This window comes from Ciconia boyciana, chromosome 20 (genome assembly GCF_034638445.1).
Source record: "Ciconia boyciana chromosome 20, ASM3463844v1, whole genome shotgun sequence".
Taxonomy (NCBI): domain Eukaryota; kingdom Metazoa; phylum Chordata; class Aves; order Ciconiiformes; family Ciconiidae; genus Ciconia; species Ciconia boyciana.
The window spans coordinates 5,469,955-5,485,455 of record NC_132953.1 but is presented as its reverse complement, the minus strand read 5'-3'; the positions used below and the strand labels follow the sequence as shown (position 1 = coordinate 5,485,455).

Below are 15,501 nucleotides of genomic sequence, written 5' to 3'. Positions count from 1 at the left end.
GGCAGCAGGGGCATGGAGGGCTGTGCAGCCCACACCTCTCACCTACCTGCAACCCCCCCCGCATAGTGACTGGAATGCAAACCAGAAGTGACCCAAATGCAAAACTAGTGGAGCGAGAAATCAAGAGGCCTTTGAATTAAACCAGGCAGGGAAGCCAATGGACCATGTTCACCCACTTCCATTATTTCAACCCACACATCACACACTCAGAGCAGTAAGAAACTGGGTCCAGTGTTTGCATTGACAGAATATTTGTACACCGATCTGTGCAAAACAATTTCTTGTCTTCTAAAATCCCTGGGCAAAGAGCTGTCGGCTCCTGGCTGCTATGAAAAATGACAAAATAAAGGGGAGTCACCTTTCCCTGTGCTTTGCAAATGGTCTCCTGCTTGTATAGAGTAACGTCGGCAAGATCAGTTGTGCAAGGCGCCCTGCAGATACAGGACAATACGAGCAGAGAAGAGAGGGACTGCTACCGGCAGCTTTTGACAAGGAAAGGCACATGGAGGTGAAGTGAGCTAGGCAAGGATATTCCAGGGAGCTTGTGGCAAAGCCAAGAAATGATGCCAACCCTTCTGAGCTCAGCCTGCCTTTGCCATCACCTCCAGGCCATTCTTTCCCTTTAAGTAAAAGCTGATTCATGCCTGGTAGAAGTCAGTGTGAGGCAGCAGATATTCCCATTTCCAGTGAGGTACCGTAAGGTACTCCACAGGCATGGCAGCAATTGGGACGTCAAGAATACAAAAAAATATATACACCTAAAAAGAATTATTTTAGCTTTTTATTTCCAAAGTGAGTTTAGAGCCAGTGAAAGGTCTCAGATCAATACCAGCAAAACTGCAAATTGGAGTCCTCCCCTTAGCCACAGAAAGGGTACAGCTGAGACAGCATCTGCACAAACAGCCTGCCCACAGTCTCTGCCAGCGTGCCTCAGCTCTGACCTTGAGGAGTTGCCTTGAAGTACAAGAGGGAAACTCCCCCTTCCTCCTTCCTCCCCCCTTCCCATGCAGCCCTGGGCTTTTGTTCCCCAGCAGGGAGATCACTGCTGGTTTATTTTACTTGGGTACATTCTGCCTAGAGAAGAAACTGGGTCTTGACAAACTCATTCCACATGCACACCAAGAAGACCTGCTTCATCATGCGGGTAGAAAGAAGTCCTAAGGGGTTCAAGGGGATTTTGCAGCACAGATTTTGAGACAAATCCAGCCCTAGAGAGAGCTTAGCTACCAGGCTGGCTCTGGCATTTCAGACGGTGAGATGCAGTTGCCTGTTCATGTGCTCCATTATAAACAGGCCTTTCTTCCCCTCTTCTGCTCCACAGCTGTACATGTGCTCGGCCCCATGCCCCAGGGACCTTTGAAAACTGCATTATAGGTTCTCCCCATACAAAGTTTGGATCAATACAGCTGTCAGGCTTTGGCCACATTACCCCTGCTAATCGGAATTACAATAGGCAGACTGCAGCTTTCACTCCATCTCTCTGTTGCTTGTCATAACGTAATCAAAATCTCTCTTGCTCTCTCTATCATGGAGCGTGACGGGAGCAGAGGCGCTGGCAACCACGCGGCCTCCAGAGACTACGGATGCCTGTGGATCAGACTGGGGCTGGGAAGCTTTGGCACAGGGGTGGGAAAAGAGCCCCTCACTGCCAAAACTCTCCGGCCTGCCTTTGGCCAGGCAGGTTAATGGAGAGCCAGCCTCAGCCCCCCAGCTGGGCAGGGACCTGGCCGGGCACAGCAGGCAGACAGAGGTGGAGGCTGAGGGGCACTGGTAGAGCAGGTGCTGCGGGAAGGAGGTGCAGAGTCAGGCTAAGACCAGAGGCAGCCACAGCTTGATTGTGGAGCTGGACACTGGCCAGCAGCAGAGCCCAAACCCTCACCTGGCCGTGCCGAGGAAGGAGCCTCCCTCCTCAGTCAAGCGGTGCCTGTGCTGACCAAGCACGGGGGCACGGGGAGGGTGCCTCCTCCTCACTGCCTCCTGACATCCCCGGCTCCTGCCTCCCCAGCAGTGCCCAGCCACCCCCACAGCAGGGGGTTCCCACCAGCTGCCAGAGACAAAAGTGAGCGGGGGATCACGGGATAAGCAATGCGGCAGCTTGGCATGGGCATGGCATGGGGCACTGACCAGGACTCGGGTGGCTGGACAGGAACGAGCCAAAGCTTTGTGCTCGCATAGGAAGCTGCCTGCTTCTTGCTTAGCCCTAGTACAAGCAAAGCTGAGATAGCATCTAAAGGCTTCAGCGAGGTCAGGATCCCTGCCACGCTAGGTGCTGTGCAAAAGTCCCTGCCCCAGCAAGCTCCCCACTATGCTGACTCACAAACCCCTGCCCACATCTTGCTCACTGCTCCCCGCCTATGTGCAGCAGCCCTGCCAGCAAGAGGCCATGCACATCTTGCTCACACCGGCTTCGAAAGCTCGGCCAATTTACGGAGCCGGGGTGATACATAGCGGGCAATAGATACAGCATCTGTGATTTGTTGATCATTATCAAACGGCAGTAACGCAGGGCTGAATTACCCAGACGAGGGAAGGATCGGCAGCCCGGACCTACTCAGCTCCCCAGAGACTGGCCATAAACAAAACTTAAATAATTAGAGTGCTTGGGCGGAGATGCAGCCTCTAAGTATTCTTAGGCTCACACAAATAAAGGAAATAAATTCTTGGAAGGTGCCAGGCTGGATGGGGCAGAGGGAGGCTCATTTTCCACATCACTTGAGAGCAGCCGTTATAAATCTCACTGAAAGATGCACCTCCCCAGGCTAGCGATATTTTTAAACTCCAGGAGAGAGGGGAGAGGAAAAACACATTTTAGTATTTACACCACAGGCGAAAAGGGTATTTAAAAATCAGGGTACATTTTTGAAAGTCTGTTCCTGCCATGCCAAGAAAGAAAGAAAGAATTTTCTTTCTATAGTGTGATAGCTGGAAACATTAGCCCCGGAGAATTCATTCCTACCACCATCCTTCTGTTGTAAGCTGAGAAATCAAACTCCCAGAAGGATTGGGGGCTGGGGGGAGTCAAGGGATAAAGGTTCTTTTACTGACAAATTGCTCGTTCAGTTCCCAACTGAATCAGTAGCAAATGCAAATCGGCTCCTCTGAATCCTGAGGGGTGACTTCTGCACTGTCCCTGCTTCCTTGGTGTCTGGGATAATGTCGCACAGGAGATGAGACGACATGGCTTTACGCAGTGGCACCCTCACGGGAACAGCAGTCTGGTTTGCTGTGCCAGGAGCCCAAGCATGTAACCAGACACAGCGGGGATGGGACACCGGGGCACAGGGACCTGCTTGTGGATGTCAACGGAAGGACATGGCCCTGGAGTTAGCGCCAGGGCAGAGCCCCACGTGGTGCTTTGCCCGCTGGAGCAGTGTCCCAGCTGTTCTGCGTGGCAAGGCCACCTGAGCTTTGGGGCAGGGAAATCCATGCATCGGCTTGTGCAGGATCACCAGGCCAGTTTTCCTTTCTGATGCTTTATTGTTCCTCCAGTTGGTTAGTGTTTCCTTCCCTGCGCAGGGTGGGGAGTGGGGTGGGCTCGTTTTTTGGCAGTCATCTAGGAAATCGTGTCAACGGCTGACTGATCACAGATCGACTGAGTACAGGTTGAATGACGCTGCATGGCAACAGTCTGCCACAGGAGGTGTAACGATGTGAGAGTTCTCAGCCTTGCTCTCAGGGGGGTCCTAGAGGACCCAAGGATAAACTGCCAGAGCACTGCCTTCCTCTGCAACCACTGCAGCTTTCCTCCTGCCAAACTCAGTCCTGCTCCCAATTCCCTCCTGGGTCCTCAGGCACTGAGAACATTCCCCCTTTTACAAGCTGTGCTCTGTGCAAGCCTCTCTCTCTCCCATCCCTCCCACCCCTTACCAGGACTGCTGTCATCCTCCCAAAAGGATCCTATTCAGCTTGTATCAAAGGGATACATGAGCACACCCGTTAGGCATCAGAGCATCAAGCAAATCCCCAAACAAGCTGCCTCTAAAGATCAGAGCACACTGTAATCACTCCTTCTGCAAGGAGATCCCAATAAGCTCTCCCCCACTTTCTCTGGGTTCTTGCTGAACCCAAGCACATGAGATACGTTTGGCAAGCCCAGCCCCATCACTAGTAAAAGTGTCTTCATAAAACTTGCACACACAGAGCTCCTGGCCTCTCCCTGTTACCCCGCAAGCCCTCTCCTCCATTTCAGCGCACAGCACATGTTCAGAGGCTGCCCCAGCCCTCGTACCCTGCAGTAGAGGAGGGCATTGCTGCTGCCCTGAAGGTCTGGGTCTCGCATCCCCACCTGCAGCTGGAGTGCACCACCTGGGCTGGGCAGCGAGAGGGGCTGCCGCAGACGCCACAAGCGATAGCAGCAGGTCCCCTTGCCCCCGCTGCCCTCCTCTCCCTGCTTCCCCCCGGGGAGACACCAGAAAAGCAATGCAAGCCCAGGGAGAGGGGAGTGCTGGCCGCAGCGTGGACGTGCCTGCACAGGGGCAACACCAGGACAGAAGTGGCACTCCGGTACATGCGTGTTGATTCACGTGTTGGTGCACATGAGTGTCTTTCATAACCATGGCCTCGAAGAGAAAGGCAAGAAGCCTTTTCTAAAGCCTTTCGTAAGACACCATGTGCTTTACCAATATGACACAACAAGCACAGCACTTGGCTTTGAAGTCGTGATGAGAGCTGTCCTGTAGATTTGGATCCTGGGCTGCCCTTCTTTCAGCACCTACCACCTAGGTCTCAGCCCCTCAGTACACAAAAATGAACTCATCCTTCCCGAGTAAAATATACAGAGCTCCAGTGTGTCCAGCTGTGGGGTGCAACGCTCAGACTAGCAGCACCCGGCAGCACTGCCTACAGAGCCAAGAGGGGTCCTGTATCCAATGGAAACTGTGGCAGCTGATATAAATTACAGCATGGCAAGGATGCTGCTATGCAACACATCCCTGATCCTGAATGACCATAAATGGGCACAACCTTGGTTCTCCCCCACACCCAGAAGATACCCCTTCCTGCAGCTCGGTCCCTAGCCACCGTGCCAGTGCAGCTGACAAGGGGAAGAGCACGAACAGGCCCAGTAATGAACAGCTTGTGCAGTTGTCTCTGCTGTACACCACCAAATCACTAGCTGCTGCCTTCTGTTCCAGCCCTTAAAACAACGTTGCTTCTCAAATGACACGGGCCTTGGCTAAGTGAGTAAGGTGACATAGGCAGGAGTAGCAAGGAAATAGTGGGTGCTGCAGCCTCTTCGGAATAGGGGTGATCTTTTTCTTGTGTGTACGTACAGCCCCTAAACCGACTGTGATTATCCATCCTTAACATTTCCTCTAGTTTTGGCACCCCCAGGCTAGGAAGGCCATCGGCACAACTACTCTGGTGGGAATGTGACTCTGGGCTTGCACACAAGGAGTCTCAGTGCTGATTATTTAGCCCAGGAAAAGTCAAAGAGTAAAGGCCATTAGATGCCTCTCCCTACGAAAAAAGTAGCCCCAGCCTGGTGCAGCTTAATTCTCCAGTGAAACCGGCGTACTCCTGACTGCAGGCTTCGTATGGATGTTTAATGTGCTGGAAGCAATGCGCACCCTTCTCCTGCCCGCCCCAGCATTCACCTTGCTGGGCATATAGCACTCATCGGTCTCTGGTGCAGCGGCTGTAGCTCCGGCAGTTATGTAGGAAAGCTGGGGCTGTAGCACACCAAGACACCAGGACAGTCTCTTTATTTCTAGTCCCAGCCCAGTGGGAGGGGGAGAAGGTGTTTCAAGGCAGGGGGAACCTCGGTCACGGCCATGGATTTGGGTGAGGGGTGAGTTATGACTCCACAGTGTGCTGATAACTCACCCGGCCCTGGACTCCGAGCTCAGCTAGATCATTTGTTTGGGCTGTTCAAGGACAGGGCAGGGTTCATTCCTCCCTTGCTGCTCTCCCCTGCCCCGAGTGCCACAGTGCCTCGCACAGGCCAGCATAACCATCGTGTATCAAGCTGCTCTACACAGAAACCTGGAGAAGACAGTGACAGAAACCCTGACCTTTCTCCTGAACTACCCAGCTCTCTGTATGTGCCTCCAAGTAAACCCTGTTCATCATATTAAACTCTCCCCTAGGTCTATGACTTCTGCCCATCATGGACCATTTGTAACCTCTGGCTTTGCTAGGACACTCAGCACAGCAGCCTCTAATTACAGGCCTCTGCTTGAGCTCTTGAGTCCCACCAGCCTCTTCCACAAGTCAGCATTAGACCCTGAGTCCATAGTCAGAACTCTGCCCCCAGACTGTCCGCCTGGGCTGTCTTTCCTAGGGACAGTGCAAATGGTCAGTGAAAAGCTTCTCAAGCAGTATCCCCCTTGCTCCAGAGGGTATCTTGCCAGGGGATAAGAAATGAAACCTAGTTTCGCCACGTGTGGGACCCTCAGTGCGAAAAGTAGATACCTATAAGGCCAGCTGGAATTGTCCATTGTCCCCCTGGATCCGCATGATGTGGCTACAGACCCTCCTCTGCAGCAGCCTGTACTGATACCGCTTTAGCCTCACACAGAGAACAAGGCTGGTTTTGCTCTCGGGTGGCCACACGGTGCTCTGCTCCAGCCCCCTCGTCTCCCCCACAGATGGGCCTTTGTGCTGGGAACTGCTCCCGCCTGTCACCAGAGCAGAAACGCTGGATGTTAGCCACTGGCTGCGAGCTGCGTGGACCCTCTGTCACTCCTGGCCATGCCTCCAGATGTCTTGCTCTAGCTCAGGGGGAGGAATGGATCTTCCATGGGAAAGGAAAAATAGACCCCAAATCAGTCTGATTACAGGGTTTTCCCAGGTAGAGAGAGAACCGCTGAGAAGAGAGATGGAGGCAGAGTCCTCTTGACTAACCAGGCTTGGGAGCACCTGCTGTCTCATAGCCAGGTGGTCCATCTGGTACCTGCCGCTGCTTCAAGGCAGTGATGTGATTTGCAGGTCCTTCTGTAGCATCCCTGCATGGTCGGGAGCAGATGGAGGCTCTTTGCCATTTCCTGCAGTTAGAAAGGCAAATAGGCTGGGATGGGGAACAGAAAACCCCATCCCTGTGTTTTCTCTTTCAGGGAGGAGAGTCACACGGATCCTGCCTGTCCTTAAGCTCTTTCCCCCTGCCCACCTGTAGGTCGAACGAAGATGGAAAGCAGTGCTGTACACCACTCTCCAACTGGACTGGCTCAGAGCCAGGGTGGGCAGGCCTGGAGCAGAGTGAGGGAGAGAGGCAGAGTTGGGTGGATAGTGCTTAGAAAGGCTTTCCTCCTGCATCACACCAAATAATGTCAAAGGAGGATTATAAAACCTCCTTCAGGGACACCTTTGTCATGGGGGAATGGAGAAGAGATGGTTCATCAAGTTGGGTCAGTTCCTCCTACCCATCCCCAGCACCCCACAGAGATGCCGAAGGGACAACAGACCGCTGGCCAGATTCCCCCTGGCCCCGGCCGCTGCAGACCTGTGCCACGCAGGGCAGAAGCAGCCTCCCTAGCCTGGGACCCCCTGTCCTCCTGGCTGGACAGTCAGCAAGGGACTGAAGCTCTCTTTCCCTCTCTCATGCCCAGTAGCTGCTGTTCGTCTGCGCTGGGATTGTTGCAGAGCCGAGAGCTGCCGCAGTTTTTATGATGCCAGACTGCGTGAACGGCTGCATCAGCCCCAGAGATGCAGAGAAAGAGCAAATGGACAGCAAGGGGTTAAACTCCCCGCACTTCCTCGGGTGCCCATGGAGGCAGGGGCACACAGAAATGACAGCCCGGGGCATATAAAATAACACAGTGCTGGGAAAGGTAGCCCTTGTGCCTGCAAATTTCGTTTCTCATTTCTGTGTGTGACAGTGACAAGATTGCAAACGCAGGACTTTAAAACTAGCACGGTGGCACAGTGGAAGGACAGGGAGGTGCCTGTCTGGCTCCCATGGGCTCTCACTCGCAGACTGAGGGGAAACTGTCCTTCCTCCCATAGATGATACTTCTGCATTTGAGCAGCTTGGGCAGGAGTTTCTTTTCTGCTGTCGAGCCGAGGGGTTCCCCTTGAAAACCAAGCTGGAAGGGTACGTGCATGTGTGCTGGGCGGGTACGTGCATCAATCTAGCCTGGGCTAAACCTTCACTGGGAGAAGCAAAGAAGACTGTAAGGCCAAGGAGAATATCTGTGGCTCAACAGCAGCCAGGAGGAAAGCAAGGGGATGTATCATGGGAGGTTTCATTCCTTAGTTAAACAAATTTTCACCTGAAACAATAATCTGGGTTAGGGAGTCCTCACTGCAGAGCTCTGAATTCTCTGTGCTGGGATGGCTGTGCTCTGGTAATTAACACAATAGGTGTCTCAAATGCAAACTGGGTCCCAGCTCCAGTGGCTGGTGGCACCAACTCACCCTGCATCAGAGCTGCCCTGGTTTAATCTGACGTATTTGAAAACGTAAGAAGATCTCTAGGCGTTGCTCAGGTTGGAGTACCTTTGTCCTTCTCTCATTTGTTTCTGCTTTTTGCACCGATATGCCTTGCTGGCCTGTGAAAAGGACTGAGCAAGAGCCATCACGACCTTGAGCAACGATGTTGCAAGAGGCAAACCTTTTCTCAGAGGCCCTGAGGATTGTGGCCGTCCATCTGAGGACTTACCAACTCATCCCTGCAGCATTCACAGGCAGCCTGACTTCTGCTCTTCCAAAAAATCTTCTTCCCCTGGCGCTGGCCCACCATCTCCCCCACATGCCTGTCTGCTGGTGGTGCTGTGTGACTCCCCCGGGCACTGGAGGTGGGAAAGAGCCTTCCCCTGGCTAGTGGTGGCCACTCGCTGCCCTCCCCCCACCTTATGATGGGCTGTCCCCGCTGTCCCCAGCCTTAGCGGCGCTAGCAGAGGGCAAGGGGTGCCAGTGGAAACGCAGGCCTGGGAAGCAGGTCACGACAACCGGCTCTTCTGGTTCCCTTTGTGATTCAGCTGAGGTGTGAGCGGTGCCCAAAGGATCCTTCTGGTGCCTCCCTGTAAACTTGGCTTTGTGGCTGGTACAGTTGCAGCCCAGAGGAGGGGTGATGCGAGGAGAGATGTGCCAGGCTCCGCCAGCATCGGCATCTTGTCAGCCACCAGTTAATTGCAAGCATTTGCCTCGCACTAGATGTGTTCCTGGATGTGGTAATGCCCCTGCTTCTGTACGTCTCTTTGCAAATGGATCCATGTGTACTGGGCTGGGAGCTCTCGCTTGATTAACGCTGCCGGCTCAGAGAGCAAATAGCATTAACCACGGTCGTCCCCTGGCTCTGGCCACGGGGCAGACACCCTCCTGCTTGTGGGCTGAGCTGTCTCTCAATACAGCCTGTCGCCTCACCCACACTGACACATACATGAGCTCATAAATTCACACCAGGTTAAAACTCGATGGGTCGGTTCCACCGCAACAAGCGAGGTTTAATGAGAAAATACCAGCAAAAGACACACTTTTGCATCCTGAAATAGCCTGATGTTGTTGTTTCTGAGTTTTGGGAGGAGATAGGTGGGGGAAAGAAAAAATCACAACTAAGAACTCAAACCAAAGGCTGAACTCTGGCAACTTTTTGCCTTTTGGAAGCTGCTTTGGGATATTAAAGCAGCTCTATGGAGTACAAGATGGACCAGATCCTGCAGTGACACACTTTGACTATTCCCAGCACTCCAGAGAGCTGTCGTACCTCCCCAAAAAGGAACCCTCCCTCCAGCTGCAGCCAAGTTTGACCTAAGGCCTCCAGGTCACTACAGCTCAGTCAATGCCGCTTTCAAGCGCCGTGATGTAAAAACCCTGTGTCAGAGCTTCAAACACCTCTCCAGCTCTCCCCTGCTGAGGATCTCAAAGCACTTTGCAAAGAGAGACTCACAGGCCCCTCTCGGAGCCCAAGAGGTAGCCCAGTGACAGCAGACAGGAATTTGTCCCCGGACAGAGGAGAGCGTTTGGAAATAGGAGCCCAGATCTGCAGATGCAGGACCAAGCACAAGATGAATGCCTCTGCTCTGTGTGGTTCAATCTCAAGCTGTACCGAGTTTGATGGCGGGGATAAACAGATTGTTGAGACTTGTAAAGCATAAATTTAACCACAAGTGTTCCTAACCTCTGAAGATCAGCCTTCTAGGATCTCTCCTCGCTAGTACCCCACGGCTTTTCAGTAAGCCCTATTCATATTAATATCTTGAAGCCCCAATGCCATAGCCTGAGTTGATACCTGGTTAATGGTTCCAAATGGACAGGCAGGCAGATTTGCATGGAAGGCTGCACGAACCCTGAATTGAATCCGTTCTGGACGATTGAGCCGATCACATTCAAGACAATTTGTAAAGCAGATTTTTATAAGGGACTTTTTTTTGGACAGCTTTCACAGCAGGGAACTTTTATTTCCTTATCAGAAAAAAAGCTAACGTTCTCAGAAGGGGGAGGTAGTATATGTGGATGGGAACAAAATGAAATGGCATTGATCAGATGTGCACGAAAGGTTTTCCACAAAGCGGGTAGTGTCTCCTGCCTTCCTCCCATCCTTCTTGGGTGCTAGGTACCAAACCACATTTTCCAACAAAGTTCACAGCTACTAATTCACTTATAATAGATGATCCTAAGTTCCCCTCTCCCCTTCTCCTTGATAAGCAAGCCTGTCTGTGTTCCAAGCTTATATGTGGCTTGTTATACATATACCCTCAGCTGATTTCAGCACGATGCATTGCGAACTTGAGGAACTACCTGCCTCAGTATGGCATTCAGACCTGTGGTTTAGTAAGGACTGTCAGTCTGCTGTGGCTTTGTGCAGCACCTAGCACAGTATTGTGCTGGTCCTTCCCTGCAGCTCTGGGATGCGTCCACAGTACAAATAAGCACACGAATGAATGAAACGAATGAATGCATAAATACGTAATACAGGATCAGTCATTCCTGCAAATGTGGTGCACCCACCACTAAACTGGTCCAGCCCAGAGTCTTGCCCACACAGGCTTCAGGGTACTCGGTGATCACGGATAGGGGTTGGGAAGGATTATCTTCCCAGAGCATTGCAGAGCTGGCTGTACCCTTTCCTTGGCAAGGCACCACTAGATACACCACTGGCTTCTCCTGGCAGAGCTGTCAGCGGGACAGTGCAAGACAAACTACCGGACTACTGCAGAGTGGCAGGAGGGAGACAAGATTGCCTGACTGCTGGCAGCAAAGCCTCGAGAACAGCCAAAAATAGAATAAGTGGGGGAAAAAAGTCTCCCTTGGCAGGACAAGGTGAGATGCCAGGCTGGCCCAGGGTCACTGTCTGTGTGTCTCCTTGGTGAAAGCAATTCCTAGAGGGACTGGGGGAACATAAACCCCTTTTGGTTTACCCAGCACAGTCACCACAGCATTACTGCACCTCCAGTGCCTTTCCCAGGGGTTGTGGGGAGGGTTTCCTGCATGGGGCTGCCCGATGGAGGGGTGAGAAGGAGGGAAGACCAGGTGAAGAATGGCATGGAAAGTTCTGAGACTCCTTGTGAGGAGCCAGAGCTCAGCCAGGCACCTGCCTGGAAGCACAGAGGAGTGCAGGGAGCCCGAGGCCGTCCCTTCCATCACCTCTTTTTGCAATGCACAGCAGATCCCTTTGTCCTGGGAACACAGCGGTATACCCAGACCTAGTTTCTCATCACTCTGTGAACCTTTTCCCTCTCACAGTCTCCCTGGTTTCTTGACCACCACCCGCTCTCATTTCACCTCTGTCCTCACCCATTTTAGCTGGACCATCCAGTCACTGTGCTCTGTTGATCTCCCATGCCCTGGATGATATCATCTCTGTCTTCGCTAGCACTGGGGAACCCCAGGCCCTGGCATTTGCTCGGATGCATGGTCTTTTGGCCCAGACCTTGCTAAGTGTGACCACGACTCAGTCACAGCCCATCCAGCCTGGCTGCTCTTCTAGGATGCTGCCCGAGCCCAATAAGAGGAAGAGCAGAGGCAATTCCACCCTGCCTTCACTGCAACTTCTCCTCTCCAGCTGCAGACCCCCCTCCTTCTGCAGGCACAGGCTGCCTCTTACCCCTGCAGAAGGTTGGACACCGGCCCGGGGGTGGCACATGCGCCCGCTGCCATGCACTCCAGACCCAGCCACCAGAAGCCTAGCCTCAAAAAGGCAAAAATCGGTTCTGTTTGCATTTCCCAGTTCATTCACAAAGCGCCGTAAACCCAGACTGCTGGTCTCCCTTCCACGTCTCCGATAGCCGACTCCGGAAAGCCCTCCAGGATGGCGCTGGACCCATTCTGCACTGGAGCAGAATAAAAGAATCTCCCCCAGGGCACTTCACAAAGTGGGTCACTCTCCCGCTTCTAAGAGCTGTGTAGAGCCCATGGCAGGACCAAGCCCTGGGGTGGGGACACACGCGCTGTTCTGCAGCCGCCAGGTTAGGTCGAATGAGCTGGGGAGAGGTCGATCCAAATCTTTGCCCATCTCCTCCTTTCCAGGGATGGATCAGAACCAAAGGGATGGATCAGATGCCATCAGGCACCCAAGTGCAAAAGCAGTGAAAGGAAGGTCTGAAACCTGGGAGCAGTTCAGCCCCTCCGCAAAAGAGCCCGTGGGAAGTGTGTGTGTGTTGAGGGGAGCGGGGATTTCGGGGATGCTGGACAGCCGAAAACCTTCCGTCTCTCCTTCCGAAACATCTGTGCTCATTACCCAGCCTTGTGGCTCCCTTTCCCGGGAAGCCTGGCTGCTGTGCCTCGCTAGACGTTGCTCGATCCAAAAAGCAAACAAACCGCCTCAGCTCCCAGGACTCCAGAGCCCACTGCCTGCAGCTGCTTCCAAAACAAACGATCGTGTTGTTCCTCTCCAAGCCAGAGATGAAATCGGCCCCGACTCTCTCCCACCCTCACGCAGATGCTTCCACACCTGCTCCAGAGCCGGGCGCGCACCCCAAAAAGCCGATCCCACCCTTCCCCGCCGCTCCGCGGCACCTCCCGCAGCCCCTTCCCCCATCGGCACCCCGCAGCCCTCCTCGGGGGCTGCCCCGACCCCCGCAGCGCCCCGGCAGAGCCCACCGCCTCCCGGGGCGACCGGCCGGCAGCGGCTCACCTGGTAGGAGCGCGGCCGCCAGGATGCAAACTCCGATAGTCCACCAAGATGCACGGCAACTTGTCTGCAGCTGTGAAGCCATGAGAGTTCCTTAGGAGAAATGGGCAGGGGTCGGTCTGGCAGCGTCGCTGGGCCCCCCACCCTCCCCGCCCCCGGTGATGGTCAGGTCTGCTTAAAAAAAAAAAAAAAATTAAAAAACGTAGGTGCGGGAGGACAAAGAGGTGGTGCGCCCAGCAGGCAAGCCGGCGGGAGGACGGGCGGCCGGAGGAGAGCTTCGCACATCCGCAGGGGCCCTGGGGCTCGGCGGGGCGCGGGGCCCCTCTCCGCGGGCGCGGGGCGGTCCGGCCGGCTGCGGGCGCCGGGGCAGCGCGGGCGCCTTCCTCCGGGAGCGAGCACGTCCGCAGAGCTGGGCGAGTGAGAAGGGGAGGGGAAAAATATAACAAAAAAAAGAAAAAAGGGGAAAAAAAAAAAAAAGACGGGGGGAGGAAAAACAAATAAAGAAAAGCGAGGGAGAGCCCTCCGCGGGCTGCTGCCGCCGCTCGCAGCGCGGCGGTCCCGTGGCTCCGGCGGCGGGGCTCGGCAGCCCCCGCCCGCTGCCTGCCCTCCGCTTCCCGGGGCGCCGGGAGCCCGGCGGCGCTCAGGCGGCGGCGGCGGCGGCGGCGGCGGGCCGGCTGCGGCGCTCCATGGCCGGGCGGGGGGCGCGGGGCCGGGCCGGCCGCGGGGCGGGGGGCGCGGGCTGCCCGGGCTGCAAGGCACGGCCGCCCGCTCGCACACGCACACGCACACGCACACGCACACACTCCCGGGCGGGGCGGCGGCGGCGGCGCTCGCCCTCTCCTGCGTGATGTCAGTGCACAGCGGAAGGAGGGCGCAGCGTTAACTCTTTGCCTGCCCCGCAGCCCGGCGCGCCGCCGCCGCCGCCGCCGCCGCCCGCCCCCTCGGCGCCGCCGCGGCCGCTCTCCGGCAGACGCCCCGCCGGCGGGGGGATCGCCGCGCCCCGGGGCCGCGGCTGGCTCCGGGGTCTGCCCGCCTCGGCTCGCGGGCGGGGGGCGGGCGGGGTGCCCCAGCCTCGCCCCTCGCCTCTTCCCCCCCTCCAGCTGGCTGCTGCTGGCAGCTGGCCTTTGTTCGGCGGGCGTCCGCCGCCCTTGCGGGGGATCACCTCGGAGCCCGGGGCGCCTCTCTGTAGGTTTCCTAAGGTGCTCTTCGGCTGTGCCTCAGCAGCCGGGTTTTGTGGACTTGAGGCTTGCGTTCTGAAGTCCCTTACGGGTGGTGGAACGCCTGGGCCATGGCTGCTGGCGGTGACAGCAGCCTACCTCTCTGGCCGCTGATGCGACATATAAAACTACCTTACATAAACGGCGTGTGAAATAGACATAGCTGTCCTATGGAATCGAGATTTACACTCATAAATGCTTTGGATGTCGATCCTAAGTAATACGCAGCGTTTTCACGGGGCCTACTGAAAGAAGGAGCTTGTTCTGGACACGTTCTGTGTGCGCCGATAAGCGAGGGGATTCAGAATCGGCACAAGGGCTGATGCACTGGAGGAGGGAGGCACTGGTTTGCTGTGCTTTGTAACAGCCCTTATTATGTGGACACAGACACGGCCTTTGTGGATCTTTTGCTAAGGAGGTGTTTAGCCTGCTAATGCCCGCTCCTGAGCTGCCCTGGCCTCCACGAAGATGCTGAACCCCAAACAAAGATGTGAACAACAATGACAACAACCGACAACAAAGTCATGTTGATTTCAAGCTCCATTAGAACAACACAGGAACAAATCGATGCCTGGCAAGCAGAAAAGGACAGAATCAGTGGGGAAGGATACCACACATAGTGGAGGAGGGAAGGGGGGGCAGCCAGCAGCTATAAAAAGATACCTCTAAGGACCCCTTCAGCAGTCTCCTCCTCCTTTTAATTCCTTTAGAACTTAATTCCTGTCCAAGGGAAGGATGGGCAGCTCTGTAACAAAGCGGATTAGCCAGATACAAGGTTTGTTCCAAAATAACAAAGGTTATTACGTAGTAATGAGGTTCAGTTAATAGATTCACAGACTTTAAGGCCACTGGGATTCCTCTGGACACCCTGCTTGTGGAGCGGAGGCTGCTGAACTTGCCCTGACGATTTCTGCCTCCTGCCTCTTCTGTAAAGCTGCAGGCCAGAGCTTAGGAGCGCAGCCCCCTGTCCTTGTGGACAGGCAAGCTATGGAGAGCTCCCAGCATCCTTGCAACAATTGTTTCAGTGGTTGCTTTTCCTGTCCTTGGAGTGTTTACCTGGCTAGTTTCACCTTTAATCCATAAAATCTCATTATTTCTTTTCCCGACTCCATTAAAGAGATACCTCTGATGAGACATTGCTCCCCTAGGCAGGTTTCTCTAAGTTGCGATCAAGCCCCCCACATTGTTCCAACTTACATTGTTCCCAGTGCGATAGTCTCCAGTCTCCCTTTTAATGTGTTGCCACTGGCACCTGAGCTAGCCTCTGCTGAGATGCGT

The 15,501-nt window shown here is 54.7% G+C and overlaps 1 protein-coding gene across 1 annotated transcript in view; it reads right to left on the bottom strand.

Moving 5' to 3' along the window:
* NECTIN1 (nectin cell adhesion molecule 1) overlaps positions 1–13,837 on the bottom strand; it is a 72,598-nt gene extending 58,761 nt beyond the window's left edge. The window contains exon 1 of the mRNA XM_072884469.1: positions 13,010–13,837. Coding sequence (XP_072740570.1) covers positions 13,010–13,091 — 82 coding nt within the window. The 5' untranslated portion in view covers positions 13,092–13,837. The remainder of the gene's footprint in view (positions 1–13,009) is intronic.
* Positions 13,838–15,501: the final 1,664 nt, after the last annotated feature.